General features: G+C 42.1%; 1 protein-coding gene across 1 annotated transcript in view; it reads left to right on the top strand.

Moving 5' to 3' along the window:
* Positions 1-22,196, top strand: part of JADE1 (jade family PHD finger 1) — a 33,842-nt gene extending 11,646 nt beyond the window's left edge. Inside the window, exons 3-10 of the mRNA XM_032186644.1 lie at positions 3,287-3,444; positions 7,055-7,242; positions 9,265-9,476; positions 10,283-10,450; positions 11,069-11,185; positions 14,676-15,206; positions 17,583-17,700; positions 18,335-22,196. Coding sequence (XP_032042535.1) covers positions 3,287-3,444; positions 7,055-7,242; positions 9,265-9,476; positions 10,283-10,450; positions 11,069-11,185; positions 14,676-15,206; positions 17,583-17,700; positions 18,335-19,236 — 2,394 coding nt within the window. The 3' untranslated portion in view covers positions 19,237-22,196. The remainder of the gene's footprint in view (positions 1-3,286; positions 3,445-7,054; positions 7,243-9,264; positions 9,477-10,282; positions 10,451-11,068; positions 11,186-14,675; positions 15,207-17,582; positions 17,701-18,334) is intronic.
* The last annotated feature ends 1,005 nt before the right edge of the window (positions 22,197-23,201 follow it).

The raw sequence follows: 23,201 nt of genomic DNA, 5'->3' as shown, positions 1-23,201 counted from the left end.
ATAGTCTGACATCCATCCAACATAGCTGTGCAGTCTTTCTTGTAATATTTTGGGAATCAGAATTTATTTGTAGCTTGTCTTGCGAACAGTGAAAATTTATCTTAGGTGCATTTATTTCATACTAGATATTGGGTCTTGGTCTGTGATCTTTGTTAATGTGCCTGTCAAATGAGGAATCGGCTTTCTGACAGTTCTGTCTTCCATAGTGCTTTGAGGAAATCATACCAAGGGAGATGTAAATGGCTTTGAACTTTCTAGGATGGATCAACTATTAGTATAACACATAAATGAGATCCAATTCTTTGGAAGTATTCATGCTGAATCTCCATACCTTCAGGCAGGTATTATACTGCCAACTCTGAAAAGGCTGCAAAGAAAGCATTAGATTCAGGAGGTAGAATTTCTTGAGTCAGCTTACTTGCCTGATAAATGTACTTCTGATGCATTAGTGAGTGGTGGATGCTGAGAAAAACTGTGCTTTGTTAATCTCCCTGATGACAGTGTATTGAAGTCACAGAGAAGAGTTTTCACAGGAAGACTCCCATTCATTGCTCAGTGTGTTAGAACTACACCTAGTACTGTTGGCTTTCAATCTTTTTCTTTTTTTGGTTGTTGGCTGTTAAAAGCTTTTTATTTTTTTTTAGGTGAGTGTGCAGAGCTCTAGTGAATTTATTCTTGTTGAAAGTAGGCTTGCTTTCCTTAGCTATCTTTTTTACATCCCCTATAAATAAACTTAGATGCAGTTTTGAGAACTACTTCGTGAAAGACTATCAAGAAAGAAACTACAGATCTTGCTGTTGTTTTTTTTTTAATGTACTTCAGTTTTCTCCTCTCCCCTTCCTTGCATTTGTTGTCAATGTCTTTCCAGTTTTGTGCTGTTCTTGCTTTTTCAGCCTGGATGGGTTTTTGTATACTTTCTTCATATACTTTTTCATATATGTTAGCTCAGTTTCACAGGCATTTAGCCCTCTCCCTCCCTCTATTTGCATTGCCTCTGCTGCTTGCCGCAGCACACTCCTCTGACGCTACGCTAAGCGTGCTGGTGGAAAAGTGTCACTTGCTAAACTCCCTGGGTGAAATCCTGGTCTCACTGAAGTTGGTGGCAAAATTCCCATTGACTTTAGTCTGGCCAGGATTTCACCCCTTAGCTTTGAAGTGCTCTGCGCTTCTGAGAGCCAGCACTTCTGTAAGCTCTGCTTTGCTCCAGGCAGTCTGATTGCATCAGAAATTAGAGCAGAAAGAATGGTGTTACGGGGCCACTGCCCTGGGAAGGAGTTTCTTGGCTGTCAAGTACCACGTTAGCTCTCCTATGAGAGATCTCCTATGAGAGACAAGTTTATCTGAGTGCCCGAGTTACTTTGCCTCTCAGATTGAGCAAGTTTTGCATCCCATTTTATATTCTTAGTCTTGTTTTCATTTGACGTTTGATTGCTTTAATTCAAATCACTTAGAAGTGCAGGATCCTCTGGCCAGCTGTGCTTGTTAGTTTTGTGAGACAATTTACTTTGTAGATTATTTTTCATTTCTTGACTGCAGCCTCATAGGACTTGTAATTGGTTCGCTTAAAACACTTCATTATATTTCATTACCTGCCCTCACCTCTTCCTTCATATGGTAATATTGTTCTTTATTTTTTAAGGATAGCATTTTTTTGATCATGTCAAGACAAGTACTGAGAAAAATGTCATAATTTTATCCTATTTTATATGACAAAACCAGAGTGGAAACAGAAACATTCTGAGACAGAAGTGGGGAGTATGAGTGTTAGGAAGGAGGAAAGGTGTCAAGATACATTGTGCTGTAAGGCAAATCACACTTAAACAGTCTCAGAAGTATTATTAACTATCAGGTACGTTGTTATCCTAAAAATCTTACACGATCTATTGAAATTTTGGGTGCGTGAATAGCGTATGATAGAAATTGCTGCCCTTGGGAGGCCTCCCTAATTAGCACGTGTGGCTGAGCTTCTTCCCCAGCCATACGCAGCTGTTGGCTGGAACTAACGGAAAAGAGCCAATGTGGCCAGTGGCTTGGGACTGGCTGGGGGACAGGAGGTTGTGGCACTTTGCCCCGTTAGCAGCTGCATAAGAGCCTAGGAGCACTTTCCTGGTAGCCTGCCTTTTCTTTTGTAAGTGCAGTAAGGGGCTGGATAGATGGCGAATTTGCTTAACCTGAACTGAGCAGTCTGCAGGGAAGCTTTTCTTGCAAGTTTTGCCTGCCTTCTTCTTGTGCTAGTGGTGCTCATTTTTAGTCACTTGGTTGCTTTTTAATCCCTTCCTTTGAAAGGGGCATCAAATAGTTAAAATGTGCAGAGTTGCAGAGGTAAGGTGCAGTTGCTGCAGTTCACAGCAGCCCTGCCTTGCAGGGAGAGCAGGGTGGGGAGAGCTGGAAGATGTGCAGACAAGTGCAGGCGTGCACTTCTGCTGCCTGTGATACCACCCTTTGCTTTCTGAAGTGCTGACAGGCAGCGGCAAACCAGGCCGAAGCTGCCACAACAGTAGCACAGCATGCCCGCTATGAGAGTGGATCCCTTTTATTTCGTTCGGTGGCTTGTGGAAGACAGCATCGCTGCTTGTCGGTGACTGCTAACCCAGAAGTTGCCAAGATCATGCTGGTTTTAGAGGTGGATGCTTTTGCGAAGGCAGAGTAAAATTAAGGTATGGTGCAGCAGTGTTGGTAGCTGATAGAATAACAAGCACATGTGCCGAACATCAAGCTGCCACCAGAATTCAAGTTTGGGGCTTATTTTATTTGTCTTCTGGGTTATTTTTTTAAAATACTTGCACAAAGAGTCATCTTGGTAGAATTTCCTCTTGCGTCTGGTCGTGGTGGAGTCACGCCTTGATTTCTACCACAGGGAATTTGTAGAATGCCTTTGGATTAGTCAGAGCTCCAATAATTAAAAGATAATAATGTTGGAGCAAAATTGAGTCTTCCTCATGCTGTTGTTCTAAGAAGACTCAAAGCTCCTGCAGCTTTTATTACAGCCAAGAGGAAGGTAAAATGGGGTAGCATCATTTAGCACCGTCTCTCCGGCGTGGGGGGAGCATCAGGGCTCATAGAGGAGCTAGCTGGAAGTCATCGTATCAGCGTTTGCACCTTCTGCCACCCCTTTCTCTGCGATGAAGCTAAACTTCTGTCCTGCAGTGGGCTGGGTTAGTTCACTGTTGATACAGTGACCTTGTTATGCTCTGTGCTCCATGGTTACCCTGGAGCTGTGAATCATAGAGTGTAAATATCAAATGTCAGTGTCTCTATTTTTCTCTCTTGGTCGCTCTCTTTGCAGGTGTTCAGAACGGACCTGATCACTGCCATGAAGTTACATGACTCCTTCCAGCTGAACCCTGATGAATACTATGTGCTGGCAGACCCCTGGAGGCAGGAGTGGGAAAAGGGAGTGCAGGTGCCAGTTAGCCCAGGGACCATCCCAGAACCAGTAGCCAGGTATAGTTTGGAGGAATGTAAACAAATATACATTTATGCTAGCAGCTTTTGTCTACGTTGCCTTGGCTTCTTGAGCTTTATTCTGCAGTGTCTAGCTAGAAAGGTCCTGGTTCTCAGAGAGAGCAACATGCCTCAGCTTTTTGAATGGTCAGAGGGGTCAAGAGTCAGGCCTGTTCTGCCTGTGTGTTGACATACGAGTGAGTATCAGAGAGTCATTTCTGGCGTTATGTTAGGATGGAGTTTAATGACAGAGCTTTAAAAATCCCTTCCATTGCATTTTTAAGCCCAGACTTGACCTCACTCAGTATTGCTGGGAGAGACCTCGTCTTTGTGCGCAGTTCCAAGCCATAGGTTCTTTTCAGAGAACAATTCGACAAGCCAGATTTAAGAGCTAGAGAAAATACAGCATTTATTTTGGTTTTATGATTTTTTTTCATTTGATTTACTAACTCAGAAAACTGTTTGTACAACGTTTTAGCTGTTTTAAGAACCATCCTGATGTGTGTGTAACTGAACACATTAATGTGAGATTTTCCAGCTCTTATCCAAGAAACCATTATTTTCCTTCCCTTGTTTGTTACACTTAGATGTTGTTTTCTGTTTCAAATTAAACAATCCAGCTGTAAGGGCAGGAGCGCACTGCAGCCCATCTATCTGTTTCATGCTTAGTTGGGACAGGAGTTGGAGAAAGTGAGAAGGATGATTGCCACTTAAACATGCTAGATCTCTTTGAGTGAGTGCAGGCTGGTGCGTACGGCATTGCCACGTGACACAGCAGTGCTGAAGGGGCCACAACAGCCCAAGCGCTGATACACAGCAAAAAACTCTGGCTTATGTGACAGTGCTTCCGTTAGCTCTGTGTCTGGCAGCTTTAATGTTGCAGGGGGTTTGCAGGAGGGTTTGTTTGTGCTTCCTGTGTTCTGTGCAGAAACCTGTAGACAGCTGCACAGCCCCACCAGGCCTGTACAGTGCAGAACTGACCTGCATGGCAGGTAAACCCTTTACTCCTTCGCCTTCAGAGGGATCAGAGCTGGTGCTCTCCTCAGGGAGGCAGCTCGGTGTTTCCCTGTCTGCTGGGCACTGCAGGGCACAGGAGCGTGCTGTTTGACCATGGAGCTTGTACCCTGCTCCACGCTGCCCTCACCCACAGCCTGTATAAATGCCCCCCCCCCCCCTCTGCACAGGTGCATTCACGTTGTCTCCTCCTTGCTGTGTTCTTTGAAGTCTGCAGGAGGGCCAGGAGACCTGGGAGCAGGGGGAGACCCTCCCAGGTATTCCCCGACCTGTGTCTGCCTTAAGTCTGGGGAGGTAGCTGGGTGGCCCTGTCAGCTCCACGTGCTCTTTAGGAGAGAGTCACGCTTGTGAATGTGCTCCAAAATCAAGAAATTAAAGGGGATGGGGAAGGAGGGCACCCAAAGGTGTGGATGTCAGCACAGGAGGCACTGCTATTTTTTTTTAGGCGCTGAGCTGTCTTGTGAGGTTTTTACTGCTGAGTACCTGCTGCTCAGTGGCCTCCTGATGCCTGATTCTTACCCTGTTTGTCCCCTCGCAAGATGCCAGAGTTATGCTGGAGTGCTCAAACAGTTCCATGCTTAACGTTGGGAGGGGAGGATGAGGTTACCCTGAGTTGGGTCAGCAGCAGTAGCAGCTGGTGTAGCATAAAAGGAAAACACAGCCCAGCAGGGTGGGGAAAGGAGTGAGTCCATGTGGTGCTTCAGTGTGAGTGTAGCCTCAGACAGGTGATTTGCCTAGTTGAACCTCCTTTTCGGAGCATTGCAGCTCTTTTTTATATATTTTTTATTTACTTCTGTCTCAAAAATAACGAGAGTAAGGTGTTGTTTGTAAAGCCAAACTACCTGTGTTTATTTCTTCTGTGCCACTACAGTGGTGTATAGACAGTGTGTGCAGCATGCAGCCCAGAGGTTGTAATTTCCACACAGAGAAGTACTTGGGAAGGAATTGATGGTACAGAAGATTCAGCAAGCAGTGCCCCCTGTTTAAAATAAAACGTCTGTGAGATGTAGTAGTCTGTAATATTTTAATACTGTGCAGTATGACCAGGATCAATTCAGGCAGTGCAGTTAGCCTGCCAAAATCGTTCACCTTCTCATTCTTACACAGTTCCCTTCTGCACCACAGAAGCTGAAAATTCAGCATTTGGCCCTTGTCCATTATGTCTCAGGTTCAGATTTTGTCTGAAATAACCTAGGTGAGGGGAAGGTTTAGGGCTGTGCAGGAGACTGGTTTACAGAGATCTGGTTGTGCAGATGCAGTAATGACAGGTCAGGAGATCTTTCTTTTTTTTTTTTTTCTTTTTTTTTTTTTTTTTTTAGGGGGGGGGGGGGGGCACAGTTGGGAGCAAAACAGGGCAGAGGATGTCCTCCTTCTCATGGAGCTTTGGCTGTTCCCAAGAGAAAGCCCTGTCTGCGTGGGGTGGTGCCATCTCTGCCCGCGTGGGATTGGAGCACAAAAAAATCACCAGTGCTAGTGCTGGGACTGGCGCTGCAGGAAGGAGTCATTTGGCAGCGTGGCCCTGTTGCTCCTGGAGGTATCAGTGTTACACCAGGAACTGCGTTGCACTCGCACTGAATTTTAGCCTGTGCAGCTACCTAAGAGAAGGTGCAGCATCCTCTGCTGAGAGTCCTGCACAGCAGCTGAACTGACACAGCTGTCTGGCTCTTTGGAGGTGAATCTTCAGCTCACTGGGAGAATGACTGCTGTCCTTCGCCTACTGGGCATTTCTGCCCACGGTTCCTGGTGCCGCAAAGTTGCAGTAATGCAAGAATCTGACCTAGACCAGGTTATGTGCTGTAGGTAGTTCACTGTCTCCTGAACCAATACCTGTGCTTGAACAAAATCCTGGCCTGCAGCTCAGATGCGCTTTTGTGTTGTTCTGGTTGGCCGCCTGGAGCCTTCAGACCCTGAGAGGGGGGAGAGGTAGTTTCAGTGGCTACTGATTAATATTTGCGCAAAGGTTTGGCGCAGTACGGGATTAGGCATTGTGAAAGAGGAAATGCAGACCTAGGATGCCAGAGGTTGGATCTGTTTGGGTAAGTGAAGGCCAAGCAATTGCAAATTTCTGATTCTCTGTGGGAAAGGGCTTCTGAATTTCACAAAGATGGTGATGCTGTAGCAAAAAACCCTCCCAAACATTCAAAAGCAATGCACTGTAAGAAACAAAACTTTAATTCTTGAATTTTCTTGACCTTGCTATGGTAGTTAAGCAGATGGATTTAAAAAAAGTCATAAAACAGTTTAACACCTGTGTATATGGCAGCCATCACTACCTAAAGACAGACTGTCTAACTCTAGTTTTAAACGAGTATGACATTCAGGTAAGAGTAGCCAGAGTTCTGTCCTCCATTTTTTTCATTTTATTTATAATTCTGGAAATGAAAAGGGTTTCTAGATAATTCCAATTAATTTATCATAATATTGCAAATCCTGTATGAAAATGCAATGTACTGGTTTTTGTTCCCATCTCAGTTGTGCAAGATATGCTTTGAAGATTGCTTGTGCCTGTTAGCCACTTAGCATGAGGCATTTTGAGTTCTCTAGAAACAAGTTTTTCAGCAGCCCAGCATACCTAGTGTGCATTTGTCTGTTTTAGGATTGTGTCTGAGACAAAAGCTGTCACGTTTACACGCCCCAGGAAGTACATTGCTTCGTCAGGCTCCGAGCCTCCAGAGCTGGGCTATGTCGACATTCGGACCTTAGCAGACAGCGTGTGTCGCTATGATCTCAATGATGTGGATGTAGCATGGCTGCAACTTGCCAACGAAGAATTCAAAGAAATGGGTGAGCAATGAGCATTTTGTTGTTTGTATTTTTTTTTTTTTTTAAAGCTGGTAAGCTTAAGAAGAATTTTTGCAAGGGGTCAGCAGTGGGAAGAGGTGATAGAGATCTGAAGAGACTAATCACCTTGGGGTTTCTGTGGGAGGCCAGATCTGATGTGATTAAGCCCTAATGTGTATGCTTTTGTAACTGCTCAGTTGTGTTTGCTTAGACCAGGTCAGAATATGGCAACGTGGTCGTGTTCTCTGCTACTTTCTGCTTTATAAGGGAGTTCTCACAAAATTCCAATTTTGCCATCAAGGCCCTTAAGAGCTCATCAGACTATTCATGTAGTTCTGTGTATTTTTCTCCATTAAAAAGTGAAATGCTTCCTGATCTGCAGTTGGAGGGCTTGCCTTACGGTGTCCCTGCAGCTATGAATTCCCAATGTTTTCTTTGATATCTGCTGCAGTGCTTCAGGTGTTGAAAATGTATAATCTTTCTTTAAAAGCCAGAACGCAACATTTGAAATGAAGCCACAGCTCCTTCACTCCCATTTTTTAAATCCTTATCAACAGACAGTGGGTGACATCTCTCTAAAGGATTTTTATAAAGCGATAGCAGTCACGAGGTTAGAATTTACTTGCAAGCTGTTGTAACTCTTGCCATAGTGTGCTTTGCCAGCATAGCATTTTGGGGCTGCAGGGCAACGTTTGCTCTGTTCATCAGCATGGTTTTGGGTGTTTCCTCCTGCTACCTCAGCTGCTCTGTTTGGGTAGTAAGGAATGCATCGATCTCTGTGGTAAGGTCCTGTTCCCTGAAGGTGGAAACACTTTTGTAGAGTGTTTCTCCTCTGATCTGGGATTTAGGGAGGTTTTTTCTTCAGCATTTTGTGGAATTTGTGGCTCAGTTACTCACAGAGAGAGCCAAAGGAAGAGTTTTCTTGTTCAAATGCATATCATGAGGTTGCCATCTTCTGTATGTCACAGTGAATATTAGGTATTAGGAGTTAGGCAAAAGTAGGGTGTCATCCTAAGCCTATGCTTCAGTGTAGTAATCTAAGAATATGGAAATTCTTGCGTTAAACTGACTTTACAAGGGGAAAATGACTGGTGTAGTAGCATGGCTTTCTTGGTTTCACAAGGGTTTGTGTCGTAATGTTGTGGTAAGGGTTGGTGTAGTACCAACGTGGAAGCATTGCATCCAACTCATGCTCATGGCAAGTGAGAGATGGAAGATGGGGGAAGCACTGTGCACTTTATTTTTCCTTCTGCTTTTCTGGCAGATACTTTCTTGGGATTATAATTATCACTTCATAATTCAGATTTGTTAATTATATTGCATAACATAATGGAGCTGTAGTCACTAATAGTTTTCTGATGGACACTGCAGAGACCGGTTCCCCGATTTGATGCTGCATTTATTACACCTCTGGTTTTCACTTTTTCAAACAAATCTATTGGTGTAGCAAGATCTGATGGGGACCTCATTTGGGGTTGCACCCTGCTGGGATGGAACTTAAGAAATAATAGGAGGAAAAAAAAAAAAAAAGAAAAAAGCTGTTGTTAGAAACTGCTAATTTGGTACAAATATCATACCAGATTTTGTCATTGATTTTGTTTTTCCTTCACTTTCTGTTCAAAACTCTGTCAAATCTTTTACTAGAAATAGAATATCTGGGTTGCAAAATTGCAGCAAAAGCAAAAGCCATAGATGTTGTCATCCAAGAAGGAAAAATGAGAACAAGACCAGGAAGCCAAAATCAGTTTATGAGTTTCTTTGAGGATTTTGAAAGATAGGTTTGAATACTGTGCTTCTATTAATTTAATATAGTTATACAACTTCTTGTCATTTTTTGCAGTTTCCCTAGTTCGTGCTGGAACAGGCACGATTGTCTAGGGGTGAAATATGTGTGTTTGTGGTGGGGGGAGTTGGGCTGTATATACTCTGGTGTTGTTAAAAAAAAAATAAATAAATAAATATCTGGAGTTGTGTGTAGTGGTGGTGGTTGTTCCCTTTCAATAAATAACAAATCCTGTTTCCCAGGGATGTCTGAGCTGGACGAGTACACAATGGAAAGGGTCATAGAGGAGTTCGAACAACGGTGCTATGACAACATGAACCATGCTATCGAGACAGAAGAAGGACTTGGGATTGAATATGATGAAGATGTTGTCTGTGATGTCTGTCAGTCTCCAGATGGAGAAGATGGCAACGAAATGGTGTTTTGTGACAAATGCAATATTTGTGTGCATCAGGTATGGCGGCCAGGGCACAGCAGGGGAGTGCAGGGGTAGCAACAGAAACTTTTCTAAACTGCTAAAGATGATAGGTTGGATTTTTCCATTGACAGACACTGATCTATTAAGTTGGTGCAAAGTTCTCTATTGAGCAGTGGGATGAATTCAGAAATGATAAAATTGAGAAAGACAGTTATTACATGTGACTGTAGAAATGTCATACTAAGAGGATTAAGAAATGGTGTTGTTACAATACACACAAACAACAAGGAAGTTAGAAGGTAAGGAGTAGCCTCCCCAAAACGTGTACCTTGTTGTACATTCTCACCTGGTCACTTCTCTTGCTTTCTTCTTACTCTTTCTATGCACCTACTGACCCGAGCTGAGCTAATGAAGCGCTATTGTGTAGCAATTAAAAAGCCTTTTTAGCGTGGAATTACAGATCCAGTTTTGGTGTATCTGTTTTCTTGGCTGCTTCCTGCTATGGAAGATGCCTTCCTGTGAGCTTGTTGTTCCTTCCCAACTTAAGTTTGCTTTGTCATTCACTGTTCAGAAAGCTGTGTTGTCTGATAAGCAAGAGCAGCATTGTCTTGCACGCGTTACTTAAATGTATTTGTACAAGTGAAATAACATCTATGAAAGCTGTAAGGTAATTTACCTTACAATTTAGCTTGCTCCGCAAGCTAATGTTTCTATAGTGTTATAAATTCCATTAACGATGTTTTGAGAGTTCTGAAAGGCTACCTGTGATCACAGCTAAGAAGTAACAGAAATGCATGTCATCTCCTCTGTCCGCTTTCTCTTTCCTGTGAACGGGAGTACAGGCATGTTATGGGATCCTGAAGGTGCCGGAGGGCAGTTGGCTCTGCAGGACCTGCGCGCTCGGTGTTCAGCCCAAGTGCTTGCTGTGTCCCAAGAAGGGTGGCGCCATGAAGCCGACCCGGAGCGGCACCAAGTGGGTTCACGTCAGCTGTGCTCTGTGGATTCCAGAGGTAGGCACGGATCTGCCAGGAGTGTCCCTCTGTTGAGTGCTGCTGTGGTTCTGGGAGAGAGGGAATCTGATAAGAACACTGCTCAGCCTAGCGTGTGTTGCTACAGCGACTTGCATGTGTATATGTGGTGCTTCCTAGGAAGTCAGTATAAAAGATGTTCAATGTAAGGTCTGGCAGGATAATGCATCATCTGTAAAGAAAGTAATTACATTAAGCTTTGTCAATCAAAATTAGGCCTCGGAAGGGATGACTGATGGCAAAGCTCATTTAATGAGCACACAAAGTACTGTTTCATTTTGTACACCAAACATTAAAGGTGAAGAAGGGGGAAGTTTGGATGTGACAATGAGAATTCCTATGGCCTTTATAATCAAAATGGTTATTTTTTGCAATAACTTTAAACTGATGGGGGGTCACCTAGAAACTAGTTTGATCATTCAATGAGGAACTGCTTTTTAAAAACAAATTGTGATTCTTTTAGTTCCTTACAAACTGAGGAACTTGGAATACGCAAATTTTGCATATGCATGCAGGGAATTGGATTTCTTTGATAAGATTATTTCCCGTTTCATTTAAAGGTGTAATAATTGCTCTGGTTTTTAATATTTTTTCTCTTAGGTGAGCATTGGAAGTCCAGAGAAAATGGAGCCCATTACAAAAGTGTCTCACATTCCCAGCAGTAGATGGGCATTGGTGTGCAGCCTTTGTAATGAAAAAGTTGGGGCTTCTATACAGGTAAGTTAATAGTATGAGTATCTCTCTGTTTTGTTTTGTTGGGATTTTGTAGATAGGCACATGTATTCTCAGTAAAGTTTCTTGGATTTAATGTTTGCTACTATGGACTTAATTGCATACAAAGTGCTTTTGAAAGTTAGTGTGCTCATTCCTTCTAGTAAAATTTCAATAAAAATAGGTCATCCCATAAAACGTTATAATCTGTAGATACATAGATACGTTTATTAGTACACCTGAAATAAAACTTAAATGCTGTTGAGTAGAAGGAGAAAATATATTTCTGTGATGTATGTACCACATGCACAATCAAAACTTGGATGCTGAAAGCTTCTGTGCTGAAACCTATGTTAGCCCCTATTCAGTGACTTCTAAGATGAGGTAGATACTTCAGTAGGAGTTGTATAATTGCTTCTAACAACTGAAATTTTAAAGGTGCTGAGCATGCCAAGATTTTACTAAAGTCAGTGGAAGCAAACACCTTCACTTCGATGATGAAGCTAGTTGGTTTTGAATTTCTGATTTTAGGTACTAAACATTGGACTGTTTTGGCTGTCAGTATAGTTGGGATTAGAGTGATTTCAAGCTCTGTTTTTATTACAAAGAAGGCAGTGAAACTACAGGCCTTTGCCTTTTTTCTGGATCTATTTTATTCATCTTAATGTTGCTTCAGCTTTTTTAATTTACTGAGGAGAATATCTGATCAGTTAATAACAGGCTTTTTGAGCACCGAGAAAGAAACATTGCTGGACTGGTCTGCCCCAAGATTCAGGCAAGCCACAAGTTGAGGGATTGAGCCCCATTTCCTCCATTGGTTGTGGGTAGATCTGGAGCTCTTGTTGTTTCTGTGGAAAAACAAACCAACCAATCTCCTGGGTGTCAGTTTCCCAGCTCATGTTGCTACAGAAGCAGAGCCACATTATCCTTCTGACTTCTGATACTCACCTGAGCTCAGTGGTGATGATTGCCTGCAACAGTTATATGGGGCAGAATCGAAGAAAAATGAAAGTCTGGTCTTTGCATTTCCAAAAAGAATGATGTCCATAGGCAATATATAAGCTATAAAGCCAATGCTATAAAGGCAGTTGTTTTGTACCAACAACTCACATTCTTGGGCCAGTGCCAGTTTGGCTCACTGCATAGTTCTGAAATTCTCTCTGTAGTTTCAATTGGACATGGCCACAGCCTGTCTCACTGTAGCCTGTGAATTGTTGTCACTGTTAAATACACTGAACTGATCTGTACCAGAGCATTTCAGATTGGGCAGTGTGGTTTCATGTGCATAATTACATTGGATTATTAACTGTAAAGCATTTGCAGATCCTTTACAGTTAAAAAAAAAAAAAAAAAAAAAAAAAAAAAAAAAAAGCTTTGAAATGTGAAGTGATAATTTTGAAAACAATTGTAGAATCTAGAGATTGAGAAAACATGTTCTTAAAGCCTACATTTTTTTGAAGAGGATCTATCCGCTTTCCTTTCCTGAGAGATCAGACAAAAGTTTAACTTACTTGGGAAGAAGTGGATGAGAGAAAGGGAGAGGTGAGCCACTTACAGCAAAGTGTTACAACCATGTAGAAAAACGTAATAAAATGTAGGTTAGAATTTGCAATAATGCTTGCTCACCTTCAAAATGTTTCAAATACTTAAGGAAATGATCATCATAAAGTTCCCTGAGCCAGACAGGACAGTACTGCTGCCTATTTAACAAGTAAGCAGCCTGAAGTAGAACTCTTACTATTTTGTGGTGAGCCTAATGTTACAGTAACTGTGATGGTAAGGCACAAAGATGGCTAAAATCCTATTCCTCTTAGAGATCAGATTTTATTCATTTCCTTTTTTCCTCTATTTTGAGCCATTTGATGAAGTAGCCAGAAAAAGTTGTAAAACAGCAATGCAGCAGTAGTTACAGTGAAATCAGTCCATTTCTATTCAAGGAATGTATTTAAAAAAGTACGTTTTGAAGTGGAGAAATCTGTCCACAGTATGTAAACTTGTAAATGTAGTACCTCCTTGCAGGAATTGTGTAAATCTTAGTATCATTAAAGCTAGCAATGAGAAGTATTTAGGTTTGTATTGTGAAATCTTACATGGCAGAGAACATCATTTTACAAAGTCACTGCACTATGAAGGAATAGCATTAACAGGATGAACTAAGAGAGAGCAATTCTTGATCCTCCAGAGATGTTATGAAATGTTCACAGTAATTAGAAAAGCCAGCAGCTGGAAGTATGTATCAGGCTGGGCAGAGACCAGCTGGAATACGCTTGGAAAAACAAGACTGCAGAGTCTCCCAAGTTCAGCAGCTTTCATTCTGATGATGCACACTTGCCCCCCTCCTCCCAATAAAACATGAGCCACACTGAAAGCTACTCTCATAGCTGGAGTATTCTTCTGTATGGTTTGGTACAGCTTTTGCCCTGTTGGTTAGAGAGAGGAAAGGACAAAAGATGCTTTTTATTTTTTTTAATTCCTTTTATATGTTGATTTTTAATTAAAGAATATTCATTTGAAACTTCTGCAGTTTAGTGTACCTTCCATATGCCTGCTGGCTGCTGAGTCAACCTCAGCAGGAAAATCCAGGGAAAGATACTTGGCTTCTTCACAAAGTACTGCATAAACATCTTAGTGCGGTGCACTTCTCTTTAAGGTTAGATGAGTTGTGGTAAGCATAGTTTCGTTTCCTCCTAGTTAATATCAGTAACATTCATTTAAACTTCAGATTCTTTTCACTGGAGGCAGACAGAGGTGTGAGTTAAGTGTGTGTATGTGTGTATCTAAACCTTTCAGTTTACAGCTGGCAATAGCTAGAGCAGCATTTTGCAAGAGAAAGTGTAACTGAAATGTAGTGCTAAGTCATCTGACCTGGTGCCCATCACTCCAGTGAACAGCTGGTTGACTGGGAACGAAGAAAAGTGGAAAAAAACCCTGAACTTTCAATTCTTCCCATCCCCCAGGTGAAGTGAAGGCTGTGAGCAAGCAAAGTAGGGATTGACAGTGATATAATATTTGACATCATAAGCTTTCCATAACAGGAAAAGAAATACCTAGTCAGTTGAGGCCTTTTGGGTAGCATGCATGCGTCCAGGTGCTGGGAAAGACTTTCAATTAAAGTATCAGACTGGCCTGCAGCCACTGAGGTGTTTTTTTTTCCCCCGTCTCATGCTGGCACAGTCAAAGGAGGAACACTTTGCTTTGTGTAACGCTGCTTTAAGTGAGTGGCTCTGCTTGCGGGTTTGCTGGTTATTGAATAGTGTGGTTGGGCTAGGGAGGGGCTAACCACTCCTGTCCCACTGGGCCACTTGGTCCGTTTGCCTGGGCCTGAAAGCACTAAATTGTAAACCTAATTAAAAGAGAGCAAGAAAGTACATGCAGCTTAGAAGCAGAGCCTGGTAATGGGGTTGCTCTTCCAAAGCAGTCCTGGCCGCTTAAATAGTTTTAGGCACTGTGGCTTCTTAGTATTTGTATTTGATGAATTTTCCTCTAATTTGTGCAGTGTTCAGTGAAGAACTGCAGAACAGCCTTTCATGTCACCTGTGCGTTTGACCGTGGCTTGGAGATGAAGACGATACTGGCAGAGAATGATGAGGTGAAATTCAAGTCGTACTGTCCCAAGCACAGCTCCACCAAGAAAGCAGATGATGAGACCTTCAGCGAGAGCCCCGGCCAAGAGAATGGGAACGGGATTCAGGACAGCTCTCTTCCTGCCCACATTGACCCTTTCCACAGCATGGATCAAAACCAGGAGGAGGCCCACAGAGTCAGCCTCCGCAAGCAAAAGCTCCAGCAGCTGGAGGACGAGTTCTATACTTTTGTTGAGTCTTCGGAAGTGGCTAACGTGCTGCGGCTGCCCGAGGAGCCGGTGGGATTCCTTTACGAGTACTGGAAGCTGAAAAGAAAAGCCAACTTCAATAAGCCTTTGATTACCCCAAAGAAGGATGAAGAGGACAATCTGGCCAAACGAGAGCAGGACGTTCTGTTCAGAAGGCTGCAGCTCTTCACACACCTCCGGCAGGATCTGGAGCGGGTAAGCCACTGCACTGCCTGTGCTTGTGCAAGGTGTGCTGGGCTTCGTTAGCTGTTTCTAAACAACATGCTCGGTTATTGCCACTGCATGCAGGCACCCCGTGCAACTCGAGGTGGTATTGTCAGCTTGGTACAAGATGGTTAATGCTATTTCTGTTTAAATTTCAGAGCCAATACTTGGTTATGTCAATTACCTTTTTCAGCCAGAGGGTTAGTTCACAGGGCCCTTGGCTCTTGGTTTGCAGTATGCTGTCCCCTTATAACTGGATTGTGCACTGAGGCTTTTTTTTTTTTTTTTTTACTAACACCGATGGCTGTGGAATGTACTGCAACCCCCAGATGCCCTTAGGGCTTTCTCTGCTCCTTTTGCCTTGTGCACAAGAAGGGAAGGGTCTGAACTTACCTTGATTTGGAGGCAAGTGTGTTTCCTGTTGGCACAGCATGGTAGGACGGTATTTCATTGGACTATCTGTATGTAGTAGGTTTGGTAGCTGTTCCAGTTAATTAGGTTCAGATTTGTTTGATTTTGGTTGATAGCTAAAACAGTTGAATAGGATCAGTAGGGTGTTCTAACCACATCTGATCCTGAAATCACCTGAATTCCTCTTTTTTTTTTAAACAAACAAACAAACAAACAAACAACAACAACAAAAATACTAGAGACACTAAGGAATGTAAGAGCCAGGAAGCGTACTACAGTTTGTTTAGTTTTTCATGTATATCCAGTGTCCAGCTCATGCAGGCCACCAATAGAACCTGACTCACAAAGTCCTGCCTTAACAGGGTTGGTGGTGAACAAGAACCTCTTCCAGAATTGTATCTTGTCTTTCAGTCTGGGCAGCAGGTGCTAATAGATCTATCTGCTGCATCCTTTGTAAAGGATCCAAGTGGCTAATTGTTCTTCTAATGAGTTGCTCTTGGAGGTTTTTAAATATTTTTTTCCTCTGGTTTCAACTTCCGGCCTGTGATCCTTCTCTCCCTGTGTTAGACTGCTGCTACCTTCTGTATTTTGTTTTCTGTTCAGCATGTTCAAGATCTTTTTATTCTTCCCTTGATCAGTTAAACAAGTGGAGTTTATCACAGTGTTCTCTGGATCTTAAACGATTCTGTATGTATCCTTTCTGTTCTAAAGTATGGTGTCAAAACAGGATACATCGTTCTAGCACCACTTTTAATATTTTACTACTCTATTATCCTCACTGATACATACATCAAAGAGAACTCAGATGCTAAAAAAAAAAAAAAGGGGCCTATTTTTTTTGCTCTTCTTCAGGTTGTCTGTTAGACTTCATTATGAATTACATTAGTGACAGTGTCACCCATCTAGAAACATTTCTAAATGGTGTCATCCAGTTCACCTAATAAACAGGTAATTTTGTGGACAAAGATGTGTCTTTGTTCTGCGGCTCGGATCAGACAAGGAAGAGAACAAAAGGCTGTGAACTGTACCAGGAAGGGCAACAGGCTAGACGAATGCCTTCCAGTTCAAATCCACAAAGTAATGACAGCTACTGAATATCTGAAGTGCTCTCTGGGCCAGGACTGGGAGCCTAATACAGGAGACCCTCAACACACATTAAAGTGAGTCTCCTCCTCAGCGAATTTGAGATCAGCCCATAAGGCTCTGATCAACAGCACTCCTTTACCGTGTGTGGGCTACGCTAAATTGAGAGAGGAGCCTTGAAAACAATCCCATAAACTCCTCAGTGATCCCCATCACTACGTTAAGCTCTGAGAGTGACAGCTGTGAAAGTAAATTCTTACACTACTGCTAGATTAGAAAGTCACAATTTTAAGACCAGAGATGTAGTTCTCTTCTGAAAAACTAGCCCCTGTCAACATAAACATTTGCTGTTTTCAGTCCCTGCCACCTCCCTGGTGCTATGGCATGGATGGACTGGCCTGCCCTCACTTTTAACAATTACCATACAATGGCAGGGTCAATATAAGAATGGTACCAGTGAATAGGCCTCCACATTTTTCATACTACATTAAGTATTTCTTGTTGGGTCTCAAACAACAGGGAACAAGTGGTGCTGGGCTATATAGTACTGAGCATATTTAAGCATTTTCAGCATTTCTCTAGATTTGTATGTGTGTGTATATATACACATGTACATATATACATACGATATAACTGTTCATAGAATTTACTTCTGCACTGTGAGCCTCCAAAATCCGACAGCCTAAGCTGTCAATTAAATGGTATTTAAGATTGTCTTGTAATATATATATATATATATATTTAAATTTATCCTTCTTCAACATACCTTGTTAAAATGGTGTATCGTACTTAAGCTGAATTTATTTGAACCACTGAGTTACAGCATTATAGAAACACAATTCCTTTAAAACTCATCAACTTGATGCCTTCTAGGTGCGTAATCTCACTTACATGGTGACCCGAAGGGAGAAAATCAAGAGATCTGTTTGCAAAGTTCAAGAACAGATATTTAACATCTACGCAAAGCAGTTGGAACAAGAAAGAGTTTCAGGTATGCTTCAGCATTTATCTTTTACACACACCACCACAGGCACAAGCATTGAAAGATTTGGCTAGAGACTAATGACTAATTTTGAAGGACAAGCAGGACCTCATTTATTCTCATTAAAATCTCGTATAGTCCACCAGGCATTGGCAGACTGGAATTAAAAAATGAGAATTTGCCTAGCGCTAATGGTGGGCACGCTGCTATAGAAACCCGTACGTTTGCGCTCTTACCGATGGGCATGGAGCAGCTTGCTGCTTCAGGTCCTGTCTGCTGCAAGTCCTTAATGGCTCCTTCTACGACAGAGAGACCGTGACTTACATTCAAGTGCCATATGCTGTCTAGTAGGTTTGTGCTTTATCAGTGCCACGGCATTAGTATTTAGTACATGTTTCTTTGCAACAACGTACTTCCTTCTGCTTAATCTCACTGACAGTAGTCTTTTCTCCTAGAGGAGCAACTTCAAAATTACCGTATTAACTAGGAAACCGGGAAATAGCCACACAGTCATGGTGTAAAGATGCTGGGTAGGCAGCCAAACACCCACTTATATTGAAGAATGGAGTTAAATAAGTACAAATCAAAAGTTACGTTTGCCCAGACATGGACTGCTTGACTAACCCAGTGTGTTTACATTTAGGTGTGCCTTCCTCATTCGCGTCAATGGAAAACGTGGTGTTGTTCAATAGTCCATCTTTGGGTCCCGACGCCCCTAAGATAGAGGATTTAAAATGGCATTCTGCATTCTTCAGGAAACAAATGGGCACATCTCTAACGCACTCTTTGAAAAAACCACACAAGAGAGACAGAGTAAGAAATAGCTCTGGGAGCAACAGCAAGTCCATGCTGAGGCAGCCCAACCAGAGGGAAGGTGGTGCGGCTCCAGGTAGCTTTTTAAATTTTGACAAGACCTTTGCAGAAACACGGATTGTATCAGCACAGCAGAAAAACGGCATAGTTATGCCAGACCACAGAAAAAGAAGAGACAATCGTCCACAATGCGAGGTAATCAAGGCAGAACTAAAGGAAAAAACTTCCAAACACAACCACAAACCACTGAGACCCACAGAACTCTCTCAGAGGCAATCAGAAAACAAAAGGGCTGTGAACCACTCCAGTGGTAGGTCAGCACCTGGCACACGGAGAGATATAGTGCCTAAATGCAATGGGGGTCTTGTCAAAGTAAACTCTAATCAGACAGTAGTTAAAGTGCCTACGACGCCCACCCAGCCCAGTGAAAAACTGGGGCGGATTCCGAATTCCAAAGAAGGGGGAGAGGCAGCAGCAGGCGAGAGCCCAGAGGAGACATGCCGCCAGAACTCCAGCTACCCCCTACCTGGGCGTGGGCAGAGTTCACCGAAGGACAGGGCAAAAAGCAAGCTAAAGCCTGACAGCGAGAATGATGGGTACGTCCCCGATGCAGAAATGAGCGACTCAGAAACTGAAGTGGCTGAAAAAAAATGCAGACAGCAGAGGCTCAGTCCAAACAGCTCTATCAGCAGGAGAACGGACATTATTAGGAGAAGCATCTTGGCATCCTGACGGGGCAGCGTGGCACCATGGTCAGTAGAGTCACTGCCTACAAGCCAACTTCACTTTATTTATTGGTGTGAGAGGGGAGAGTTCTTAGACGTGACTACGGACTGACAGATTGATAACCCATTATTCCCAAGCTGTATAAACATGTTTACATACTCTTAAAGCTGGATTTGTTTGCTCCCCAGCTCATTCTGTGACAAGTTTCTATCTCCTTTATTTGCAACCTTTCCGGGCAAGCAGAGAAATGACATCACTACTAAACCAGGATGATGAACACTAAAGTAACTCACAGAAACATTTAGGGGGCTAGGGTGGGTAGGGGGAAGTAGGCTGCATTCATCCCTTTAGCAAAACAGCACTGTTACAATTCTCTTACCTTCCCCTGCTTTCCAGAAAGCACAAGCTCTTAATTTACCTAGTGTGTGTATTGAATCAAAGATGGTTATTTATTTAACCATATTGCACTGCTACACCCCCTTAAAAATGGTCACTGCCTTGGATTGTGGTAGGTCTTTGTCCTCCATTTGCAGAATGTTTTTGTTGCACTCAGTTTGAGAACAGGTAGCAGCCAAAAACCCTCCGCAAGCTCCAGTCTAGGTGCAACTGGGTCTGCGAGATAACCAGACGTAACTGGGGTGTTACACTGGAGAAAAAGGAAGGGGCAGGTCAGGGCTGCAGCTGCACATACACTGCAACCGCTTCAAGGTACTCAGGCTGAGTGTGTAGCTTAGTTCTGAGAAAGGGGGCAGGCTTGTGGGTTCCTGGGCCCTCTGGCATAACCCGCAGCATTAGTCAGTCACCTGCCTCCTGGAATACATTGACAATTTTAGAAAAATTATTCTAAGGCACTAGTCATTAGGATTTCCCAAAGCCCACCACGTATGCACTAATAATGGTATGTACTGGGAAAGCCAAGCTTATGACACTAAAGGGTTACTTTAAAATGGACATAAATATATATTTTTAAATAAAATGGAAAGGCAATAAATTGTGATTAGCTCTTTACAGTCAAATGAAGAAAAAAAGTATTCTATTCTGGACTAGATTTGATGGAAGAGGGAACTCATATGCATACTTTTTTTTAAATAATTGCAAATGGCAATAACTAGTAAGCTATGAGCAATAATATTAATAGTTCATTATTGTACTTTTTGTACTGAGTGCACATGTAACTGGATTGTTAGAAGCCTGTCAATTTGGAATTCTGCATAGATTTAAGTCAGGTATGTACTGGTTAAAAGGAAGTTTAAGCAGGCAACGTGCTACAGAAATACAGGCGTAAAGAACAAAATCCCATTATTTTTCACTCCTAGCCTGCCCTTACCACGTTCACTTACATTTTAATGTTAGACCCTTCCATCTTGAGCAGGGAAAATTCTAAAATCAGTAGAACTCTGCCATAAATGAGTCTTCCAGAGGATTCAATCAAAAAAAGGCTTATTAACACCCCATCTTGCTATGCAAGTTACCGCTTACTTACACATTTTGACAGAACGTATCTCTGTCATTTGTGTTTTAAAAGTTTTAAGTCTTGACCTTTTGATAGTGTTTGGGGTGACGGTGAGAAAAGGGTATTTTGTTTAACATGGTATACTTCTAAAATACCATTGCTGGATCCATGAAGTTGGATTGACCTCACGACTCACACAGGTTAAAATTAAACAGGGCACAGGTGAACGTGAAATGATGTAGTTGCTCTTGGGATGTGATCAAATGAAAGCACTTACCTGATCAGCAACAGACAGACAACAGGTAAGTGCAGGTAGTTCTACTCGACATACAGCAACATTTTCAAGGCAGGCATTGCTATTTTCTGTAAGAAGCTCACGACCATGTAAGGAATTGTTTGTCAAGCCATAGATGGAATAATCTAAATTTTGATTCTAAGTAAACATTTAACCTCACACCAATTTGAAAGAGGTATCTTGTTAATTTGCACTATTATGAATGCTAACATTGTGCAGAATTAATGCCTTACCTGTTCTGCTCCCTGATGTTTAGGTTAATAAGCTTTCTAACGTTTCAAGTTATGCTGAACCAAAACCAAAAAAGCTCTTTTCCCCCACCCCAATTACAAAAAGCTGTAAGATGACTGCAGTGTGACCAGATCTGTAGGATAGTTTTGTCTCCCATGCTTAGCGCTCAACAAAGAGGTGTCGTAAGCAGCAGTGACAATACAAACCCACGCCCTCTGTTCTATTGGGATAGACCATTTGCTTAATTTCTGTTTCTGAGCATTACCTTTCCTTGTGCAGACTGACCAAGAAATCTTTGATTATGATTGGTGTATTATGTCAAACTGTAGGCTAGTTGAACTTTTTGTAAAGTTGCCTGGAATGCCATTTGTTAGGTTATGAACTCACACAAATCTAAATGAAGGGTTATACGTGTTGTGTACAAATCTTAATTTCAGAAAATCGAAAAATTTGTCATTACATTTGTAAAACCTTGTACAGAAGATTTTTCACTATGTGCCTAGCTTTGGTGTCCATTCAGCTGAAATTAATTAAAAAAGGTGCATGAAGAGAAACAGATAGAAATAAAAAGTATATGTAGAGATGACTATTTTATATTACATGGCCCAATCCTGTATTTATTTTACCCCTTTTTTGAAGTATTTATAAAGACCTAGTTGAAAACAGCTGTATTTTTTGTTAAAATATTCAGTAGAATTGTGCCTTTTTGTCTGTATGTGAATAAATGCTGTAAATTTTTGCAATATGTTTGCAACAGTGGTTTACAATAATGACTTTGTTTGGGTTTTCACATAAACACTTAACTGCAATGATTTCAACAACTTTCACGGTTACAAGAGGCATTTAATTTGGATCATTACAGGTATCAAAATGCATGCTAAGGTTGCAAGAGAAAATACTTTGTTTAGGAATAGTATACGGCTTCATTACTGACAGCTGTGCCCACCCAATCAACAGCAAATTGCATACTTACTTTTTCTTGATATCTTCAAAGACATGTTACTTACCTCCAAGAATTTCAATTCTTTGATATACAATGTCCTTCCGAAGTCCAAAATCTTCCTTCATGTTCCACTGGAAGGGTAAGTCAGGTTTCTTACCTGTTAACTCTGCAAGATAAGCAGGCTGAATGGACAGACACCCCACCAAGTGCCTGTACTCAGCAATGCAAGATGTTAGTTGCTGTAGCACTTCTTATGTAATGGGAAGCACAGCATCACACTACAGCATCTTTAAAACACTCATGAACTAGCGTTAGGGTGGGAAAGGAAGGCAGGGGAAGCCCAGACTCTTCAAAGATGTATAAAAAGAAATACATAAATGTAAAACAGCCAAGACACGTTTGCAAAGACCACTCTTTGACTCCATTAAATAACCTGGTATCACTAGGAAAGACAAAACTTACCTAAGCTGAAAAATCTCAACTGTTTCAGCTCTGAGCAGCCGTTGTGGGCGGTGTGCCAGAAGACCCCTGAGGAAGCCAAACTGAATGAAGTGGAGGGGGTGGATGATGAGCTAAACTTAGACCACACGCCCCTTCCTACCTGGCCAATTTTTAGTTGCTCAGAGAACTAGGCAGACAGATCAAAGAGAGAATCTGATTCTTTCCAGTTTCATCTGCCATGACTGCTCTGATGCCCCTTCACTTTACTCTCACATGCTTGTGTTGTTGTAATTCATACTCCAGCAAATAACCATTACACAAGAGCTTCATCAAAAGCTAAAGTGAATACTAGCCACCATTAAAAGCTAATGAAGTCTTGTGCCTCCAGAAACAAAGGAACAAAAATACTGTTGCTTAAAACCACAGAATTATCTGCCAATTTCAGCCAGGTTTCACCTCACAGAGCATCCTTTAAGGAGTGACTGGGATTCATAGCTCACACAAAATCTTCCAGGTTGTCTGTCAGCATTTCAGACGCACATTACACAAATGAAAGTTAAGGTGCCTGGTACTTACCTCCCTCTATATCATATATGTGGTTGATGAAA

The sequence above is a fragment of the Aythya fuligula genome, chromosome 4, assembly GCF_009819795.1.
Source record: "Aythya fuligula isolate bAytFul2 chromosome 4, bAytFul2.pri, whole genome shotgun sequence".
NCBI lineage: Eukaryota > Metazoa > Chordata > Aves > Anseriformes > Anatidae > Aythya > Aythya fuligula.
Note: the sequence above shows the minus strand (reverse complement) of the source record. Positions and strands in the feature narration are given on the sequence as shown.